The 8969-nt window shown below is 47.3% G+C and overlaps 1 protein-coding gene across 1 annotated transcript; it reads left to right on the top strand.

Annotated features, from left to right (window-relative positions):
* The first annotated feature begins 416 nt into the window (after nucleotides 1–416).
* On the top strand, nucleotides 417–8405 carry CKAP4 (cytoskeleton associated protein 4). Its single transcript, XM_061445042.1, has 2 exons — nucleotides 417–835; nucleotides 5310–8405. The coding sequence occupies exons 1-2, from the start codon at nucleotides 482–484 to the stop codon at nucleotides 6636–6638; spliced, it is 1683 nt and encodes a 560-aa protein (XP_061301026.1). The 5' UTR covers nucleotides 417–481; the 3' UTR covers nucleotides 6639–8405.
* Nucleotides 8406–8969: the final 564 nt, after the last annotated feature.

The raw sequence follows: 8969 nt of genomic DNA, 5'->3' as shown, positions 1-8969 counted from the left end.
GAAACAAGGATGGAGATGGAGAAAACTTTTTCTCCGTGCCTTGCTTTTGGAGCTTGCTCTGTGAGCCGAAATCACAACCAAGCAAAACAGGAATTTCGTGAGGCCACTAAAACTACCCGACAGCGGGACCGGGACCGGCTTGGGGACACCCGCGGCTGTGATAAGGGAGGGCGCGGCAGAACCCGCTGTGAGGCTTCTGGGCTGGGTTCCGCCGGCAGTTGGAGAGGCCGCCACTGGGTCTGTCACCCCGTGTCGGGCGGGGCGGCCCTCCGCTGTGACCGCCGCTTCGCCGTCCCGCTGCCTCCCTCGGTACGGGGCAGTCCCCGTGTGCGTGGCGGCACCCCGGGGCGGGGGCCGGGGCGGGGCGGGGAGCGCAGCGCTGCCCGGGCCGGCGCCCCCGCCCTCCTTCTTTCCCTCTCTCCATCCCTCCTTCCTTTTCCCTCTGCTCCCGCTCCGCGTACGACGGTGGCGGCGTCCCGCCATGTCGGCCGCCAAGCACCGGGGCGCTAAGGGGGGCAGCCCACCCGCCGCTGCCAACGACAAGAGTGCGCAGCCCGGCGGCGCCGAGGAGCCAGCGGCGAAGAAGCCGCCGGCGGCATCGCACGGCCGGGGCGGCAGGGCCGCCGGGGGGGGCGGAGGGAGCCGCTCCGGCGCTGGCCCCCGCCGCGGCTGGGCGCTGCTGCTAGGCGCCGCAGTGGTGCTGGGCGCCGCGCTGCCCGCCGGCTGGTACGTGCGGCAGCTTCGGGAGGAGGTCGGGAGGAGCGCCCGGGAGCGGGAGGCCTCCGGCCGGCAGCGGCAGGAGCTGGCCGCCACCCTGGACGCCGTGGTGCAGAAGGTAGCGCGGCGCCGGGCATCGGTGGGAGGCGGGCGGGATGTCCTGCGGAGTAGTCCCGCGGCGGCGAGCAGGGCCGCGGGTACTGGCGGAGCGGGGGGTTCACCCCTTAAAAAGGCAGCCGCGCAGGTCTGGGACAGCCCGGCTTGCGGGAGAGCAGACGTGTCCCGTACCCTACCCCCTCCACTTCTCCCCCTCCGTAAAGATGCTTTCATGGCATTAGAGGGACAAATCGAGCCTGGGCCTGCGCTTGCAAACGTGGCCTCGTACACAGAATCCTTGGCAGGGAGCGGAGCACAGCACAGCGAGGGGCCGGGCCGGGGCGGGACCTGAGGGGCAGTCCACAGTGGCGGCCGCAGGCGGCTCGCTGCCCAGCTCTCTCCTCCAGGGCTTGGGCGCGAAGCCATTTTACGCAGCGCAGGCAGCACGCTTAACCTGGAGGAGCCGCAGTTCGAGAGCCTGCTGACTGTGGTTCCGCATCTTCGACGCTCGCCAGTCACTTGAACCCGAGCGTGGCAGATGGGCTGCTCTTTGTCGCCGCGTCGAGCAGGCAGGTGTGTGCACTGGCGTGGGAGTGCGGTTGGACGTGACACCATCCTGCCTCTGTAAAACAGAACGTGTGCCAGCTTCACCAGATAGCAGAGACCATGCCAGAAACGCTGCGCCTGCAGTACCCGCCTTCCACATTCCTGCTGCTACTTCTCGCCGAGGGAGCAACACTCTCCGTGTCCATGGCAGGCCAGGGCCGCGGAAGAGCTGACAAGTTGTTGGCAAAGGGTGTGGCTCAAATGTAGTGAAAGAAATGCTGGTTTCCCTATTTTTTTTTCTCTCAGGCCTTATTAGCCCCCGAGCTGCAGTTTCACAAACAGCACTGACCATCTGGATGTGCTTTGGGCTGCCTAAAACCTTTAAAAAATGGCGTCTGTGAGGGCGTATCATCAACTTGTAATCAGGCTCCTGTCTGGGGAGTAGGTAAATTGGTTGGAAAGCGGTATGTAAAGTTATGAGTGAATCAGATCAAAGAAAAGGAAATTCTTGTCTCAGCTTGACTGCTTGCTGTGCGGATTCCCTGTATCCCTTCGGGCTGGTGGTAAGGGGACAGGGTGGTTGGGACAGGCGCTAGCAGAGATCCTCTGGTCTGTGGTGCTTCCATAAGCGAGGCAACCTGCACATGTGGATTTTGTAGGGTCAGCATTGGTGTTCCTTCTCCCTTACAAGGAGGAAAGGGAAAACTCACATGAGGGGTGAAAAGGGTTGTAAAATTCAGGGCTGTAGTGTTGTTTCTGAAGCTAATTTTAAATCCTGGGGATTTTCCTCACTGATGATTGGGTCATAAGTTGAACTAGTGAGGGTTGTTGTTTTTTACCTGTTTTTTAAGGCATTTTTACAGACTCTTTATAGGAAGGAAGGAATTGCAATGTCAAGGCGTGCAGAACCCAAGGTTACAATGCATGAGCATGGAATGCAGATGCATGTGCAGTATATGTGTCTTTGCTATATATAAGCATAGGAATTGGTACATTTTGCTGCCTCCCATCTCCATATCATTGCAGAAAATCATAGGTATATCTGACATGCTCTAGGAGACAGGTATGTACCCAGTGTTTATAAATAGTTGGTTTCAAAGAGAACTTGAAACTATTTGCCTGTATATAGCAGGTGGCTGATGTAAGACATACATACAAGTAAGGCAAAAATGGTGGGAGAAGGAGATTACACACATTTTCAGTGTAACCCTTGAAAGCTTTGCTTGCTTTGGTTTGATGTCCTTACAGAAGAATGGACTCGAGGCAGAGGAGACCAGACTGTTGTCACTGCTTTCCAAAAGTGCAGGGTCCTGCTGTGTGCCATCAGTGCAGGCTGCCATCTGGAACTGGCTTTGCTCTTCAGTCTTTTTATTGCAGAGCGCTCCTGTCCGGAGTGTTATGTGAACTCATCTGCTTTACGCATCAGTAGGAGAAAGGAAATGATGTGGAAGTTTAGTCTTGAATATGGCCCAGTTCTCTGAGAGGCCAAGGTCGTTTGGTGTTTAAACGGAAGGTAGTATGACGAGTTACAGAAGTCATAGGTGTTAGCTATAGATACATTTTTATGTGGTGTTTATGCTGTGAAACCTTTCAAGGGCTATGGTCTCAAACCTTACCAGCTGTGGACACCAAATGCACAAACTCACACATAGGTGCACATGCAAACCAGCTGTGCAGTGAATACAAACTACTATTCTGAAGTTGCAGTTTTACCCCTCATGTGCAAGGGGTTCGCTTTGGGTCCTGGTGGCTCTTGTTTAGGACAGGTCAGATTAGAAGCTGGTCTAATTTGAAGATGCCAGTCCATTTTATCATGGCAGAGCTCTCTGACCTTCATGTGGCTGCCCAGCGGGAAGTATAGGAGAATAGCTTCAGGTTCCACCACGAGCATTGTCCAAATGCAGTGGAGGAGCTGGTATAAAGTACTTCCACTGAGGAGGAGTGAGATTCATCTCCAGCAAACATATAGCAGCAGAGACCTTCTGGCCTTTGGAGAATTCTCCTGGCCATTTCTGATGCTTTTTCTTAGACTAATAAGTGAAGATAGTTAATTGCAAATATGAATCCAGTGATTTGGTTGAATGTGTCAAAGAAAAATTCTGTCATAAGAGGGAGAGGAGAACTTTGCTCTTCTTTTAGATTTCTGAAGTCCATTCATAGTGGCACAGAAAAAGGTCTGTGTGGAAAAAATCAGAATGAATGAAAGCTAAGGCTTTCATAATGAAAATGAGGTTTGTAAGTCATTGTAATGGCTGGTGCACTGCTGCAATACATATGGCAGTATTATCTGCGCCCCCCCCCCCCCCCCCCCTTCCCCAGGTTGCTTCTAGTTTCATATTTGAGCACTAGAAAATACAAGCATAGGGAATGTAAAGACATTACAGACCTTTTTACAGAGGGAAGGAGGGGAAAAAGTCATCTATATAGGTATTCTTCAAACTGCAGGGATCTATTGGAGTAAGGGTAAATCTCATCGCCAAACCCCACAATCCTTACACAGTATAGACTTCCATGAAAATCAAGGAGGATTTGGCTGGGGATTTAATCTTGCAAGAATACGTATAAATAATTTAAATAATAGATCTGTTAGGTTTTTTGAAAATAATTTCTGGGTTCAGAGTCTGACTGGGAACTGATGGAGCCTCCTTCAGTTACGAAGGAAAAAAGGAGTTCTGTGTATTTCTTTCTAAGAACATATAAAATATACTTCCTTCTATTTATAAAATAAAACCACCCCTCCAGCTGTGTATCTAATCAGTAAACATGGCAGCCCGTGTGGCATGACTGATTAATCTACCCCTCAGATACGGGGAGTAGCATGAGGCAAGGCAGCACGCATTACTCAGCACTTGCCATCCTGCCAAAGCCTTGAGGTGTTTTCTACGTGATGGATTCCTGTTGCAGCCAGTGGGAGTTCTTACATTGCTTTACAAAGTTTAAAAAAGTACAATCCCCACATGCACACAAGAAGATTTCTCCACAGTCTGAGACTGATACTCAGTGTGGCCCCCAAATGAAGTAATGCGTGCTTCCCTGGCCTGGATATTACCTTTAATTATAAGAGTAAACCAGCGTGGAGGTCACTCACCCCTTGCCTTTTTCCCTCCTGCTGCTACTAAAACCAACTGTAAAGACGTGTTTTTTTTTAACTGGACCTCCATGATCCAGTGGTAACAGCCCTCTGTATTAACCTGAGATAGATGTGAGTCAGTCCCCTTGGCAGCTGCTATGGCTTTGTTCTCTGCCTGTGCACATATACATTCAGTAAGAGTGTGTGAGTGTATGAATAATGAGGTACTAAGTATTGAGAACATTAAAGCCTTTCTATGTTTTTTATCTTAAAAAATGGCTAACAAGAAAAATCTGTGTCTCAATTGGTGTATAGGAAATGTCACTACTCCCATTCCCCAGCCATTCCCACCTCCCCTTTCCCCGTAGTTTTTCCTGTTATTCTTTCTTGTCTACTGTGAAACTTCTTTCATGTTCATGAATTGGCCTTGGGTATTACTGCCTGCTAACTTCTAAGGCTGGCTTTTCTGTATTCAGAAGCTGATGCCAGATGGTTTTTGTTTGTTTGCTTTCCCCCCTCCCTTTCCTCCCCTGTGGACTTGCAGCTTGTAGAACCAGGCATCATATAGGGGAGGGATGGCTCAGGGGCGTGGATGCAAACTCAAGAGGCTCGAATTTGATTTTTACACATGCATTTCCTGGATCATCTGTGGCAGGTCAGTGAGGCCAAGGATCCTCAGCAGAAGATGGATTTCTCTGTATGGCTGTAAGGCTCTAGATGATGGGCTTTTTGTGCCTCCTGTATCTGTTCACCATAGGGTCACCTTGGGTAGACAGCATGAAGGACTGCAAGGTGGTCATCTCATATAGTAACAAGGGCCCTAAGGACACAAGGGTGAGGATGAAATTGTAAGTATTAACCATGTGTATTTCTGTTTTAGGTGCGTTCCCTTCAAGCCACATTTGGAGAATTTGAGTCCATGATGAAAATAGCTCAGCAGAAGCAGGAGGTGACTGAGAAGGCTGTTAAACAAGGGGAGAGTGAAATAAACCGCATCAGTGAAGTGCTGCAGAAGCTGCAAAATGAAATATTGAAAGACTTGTCTGATGGCATCCACATGGTGAAGGATGCAAGGGAACGAGACTTCACATCTCTGGAAAACACAGTTGAAGAGAGACTAACAGAGCTAACCAAGTCTATAAATGATAACATTGCTGTATTCACTGAAGTCCAGCAAAGGAGCCAAGAAGAAATCAACAATATGAAAGCAAAGGTTGATTCGCTAGAGGAAGCAGGTGTGTATAAACACGAAATTAAGGTGCTAAAAGATGCTTTTGATGAGATGCAAGCATCCATGAAAACCAAAGAAAAGGACATAGAGTCCTTGAAGAGTACAATAGACTCCATGGAGTCAGATGTGTATACTGAAGTGAAAGAGCTAGTCAACCTCAAACAAGAACATGAGAAATTCAAAGAGGCTGCAGACACTGAACACCTTTCATTAAAAGCTTTACAGGAGAAAGTTCTGAGAGCTCAGGATTCTATTATGCATCTCCCTAGTGACATTAAAAGACTCGATGAAGATTTGCTGCAAGTTAAAGCTGACCTCAACAAGTGGGAAGAAAATGAGCTCTTCAGAAAAGCATTAGAAACTTTTGGGAAGAACAGTGAAGGACTTGAGTCTCGATTGAGACACATAGAAGACAGCCTGGAGTCTCTAACTTCTGCTGCTGTTCAGAACAGTGAAAACTTGCGATCCTTTCTGTCTAAGGAGGCAGAATATAAGAATAAGCTCAGTACCCTAGAACAAAGCATTGCTGCTCTTCAGGGAATCTCAGACATGGACCTAACTTCAGTCACAGATGTTCTGAAAAATCTTGGTGAATCACAGACCTCGCTGTACAATGACGTGGAGAACTTGAGGAGAAGCATCAGTGAGCTGCCATCCTCCGGTGCTCTTCAGGATGTCCAGAAGCAAATCAGTACTTTGTTGGATCAAGGGAATCTCCAGGGTGAAGCACAGTCTCAAGGCTATCTTGAAAAGTTTTCTTCTGTGGAAGGCTCTGTAGATGAACTGAGATCCTCTGTCAGCCAGGTTGATTCCGATTTGAAAATGATAAGAACTGCAGTTGATAGTTTAGTCTCCTACTCCGTGAAAATTGAAAATAATGAGAACAACTTGGAGTCTGTGAAGAGCTCAATAGATGACCTGAGGAATGACCTGGAAAGGTTGTTTGTGAAAGTAGAAAAAATCCATGAAAAAGTTTAGGCAGCGATGCTCCTTGTGCAGATAATGGATTAAGGAGAATAGCTTTTGTATGCCCAGTTTTTTACTCTTTTTAAAAGCAATTTGATACCTCCAAAGAGAATACTTTGATAATAGAGACGGTTCTGCTTATTTCCTTTATTTCTCTCTTGTGTAGTGTTTTTGGTTGTTTTGTTGTTGTTGTTGTTTTTTTAATTTCCAGAAAACGAGTTTAGTTGGGGGTTGAGTTTCTGTCACGCTGTATGGCTGTAGCTGTAGTGGTGTAACTGAGGCACTACAGCCTCATTAGCATGGACGTATTTAATGGCACGAAGGTATTTCACCAGCATGGGCATATTTCATGGCACAAAGGTGTTTCACTCTATGACATTAGATGCCCCACACAGAAAAGTTACAACTTCCGGTATGAAAAGCATACTTTTGTATGCACTGGGAATTTTACTGGTATGTTTTGGTTTAAGAAACAAATGAAGAAAACTACATCCCTGTATTAAGCTGTTCAGAGCAGTAAACCTGAAGTGTGGACCAGGTTTGAAGCAACTTACCTGTTTCTACAGTTTGGGATTCAGCCATGTGGTCAGTTTACCAGGTGTCAGCTGAGCTGTAGTATTATTTCTGTGAGTCCTTAATCTGTACCAAGGAGTTAACAAGGAGCCCCCTCAACTCCAAGGAAAGTTTGAGCTAAGTGGCATTGCTTGGGACCAAGACCTAAGAGAAGTGTTCCACCACATGGCTGGAGAGATTTGTTCTCTGTGATCACAGGCTTCTTTGGAGCATCTTCAGCTGCTGGTGCAGATCTGTGCTTAGAAGGGTCATCTGAAGGGTGAGATAACATTCAAGCGGGTACAGTCATTTTTTTGTCGTATTTTTAGACTGTTTCCACGATGGGGATGTGTCTCTTCTGGAAAGGCCTAATACAGGGTTTTCTGTAAAAGCTATCACAAATTTGAACAAGGAAAGAGAAGGACCAAATGCACCTTGTGTTCCATGTATAGCAAGCATGCTTAACGATAACAGGACACTCCAAAACACACAAAGGGGAAGATCACCGTGAAATCAGCAGAATTGCTCTAAGGCATATACATTTCCAGGTTTTCACACAGCTGACAGTAACCTGAACTCTTGTTATGTATTCAGGACTTGGTGCCTAATTGTCACCATCGTTGTTCCCAGGTGTCTGCCTGCAGCACTGGTAGCAAAGGATCCTTCTTAGGAACTGGCTGAGAGTGAGGAAAAAGTGTTGTAATTCTCTAGATGCTCATTTAAAACACAGTTTTTCATAGAGCTTTCTTGGGTTTCTATCTTTCTGGAAAGGAGTTCCAATATCCCTCCTTTTTTAAGTTTACTTTTGAACTTTATCCAAAGATTTGGTAAAGGAGTCTGCACACAGATACCTTGGAGATCCTTTGTGGGCATCATCCCACCTCAGCCTGCACTAGCCAGATCCGTGACTACGTTAGAAGAATTCCTTGAAACAGCACCTTCCAGAAGTGGTGTGCTTATGGGAACAGCACAGGTGAAAAGAAGTTCTCCTAGGTAAATAAAATATTGAACCATATCCGGAGTTGTTCCCACTGTAAACAGGAAAGAATCGCTGGCAGAGAAAGAGGGAGCCATGGCATTAAGGTAATTTGTCGCTGTTGGAACTGCACTGTTCATTGTTGACTTCTGAAGTTCTTGAACAATGTTGTTTAGGTTACTGTGAAATGAACTGTATGGCTTATTTGCGGTATTTTTAATACATAATAAACATTTGGAATATTCTTTGCACCTTTTTTTATCTGATTGCTACTTAATGTTGTGTTTCCCAGGATGCTTCCAGTGAGGTCACAGGAAAAGGCCTGGGTGAAGCACCAGATGTGGCACAGCCCTGTACTTGTTCTCAGCTTTCATAAGGGAATGTGGGGGCACTCTTAATCTGTTGTAGTTACAGGTGAGCTCGTGAAAATGGGGTTTGAGTCAGCTTAAGGCAGTGGTGTTGACCTTCAGGCTCAGAAGCCCAATATGGTACTTGTGATACGTGAAATAAGTGATTTATGCAGTGAATGAATGCTATGTCGGACACTGCCAGCAATGCCTTGGTAAGACTTCAATTCCCAGAGCATGTAGAACAGAAATAATGTGCAGAAAGGACCTCTGTCATCTCTCCAGAGTGGCTGCTGCTTTTGCATAGTTTGGAATGCTGAATTGCAAGGCACATAAACTGTTTCAGTCTTCATGATAGATGACTGTAATTCAGAAGTTTGGGAAAGGATGATTTCAGGGGTATGGGCATCATCACATCCTTAGCAATTCGTGAGGCCAGATTCACAGAAGTAGGCAATCCCTGTTAGA

The sequence above is a fragment of the Pezoporus flaviventris genome, unplaced genomic scaffold (assembly GCF_033815535.1).
Source record: "Pezoporus flaviventris isolate CSIRO_AGI_PZ_B2104156 unplaced genomic scaffold, CSIRO_AGI_Pfla_v1 ptg000002l, whole genome shotgun sequence".
Lineage (NCBI taxonomy): Eukaryota > Metazoa > Chordata > Aves > Psittaciformes > Psittacidae > Pezoporus > Pezoporus flaviventris.
The sequence above is the reverse complement of the archived record's forward strand: the minus strand, read 5'-3'. Positions and strand labels throughout refer to the sequence as shown.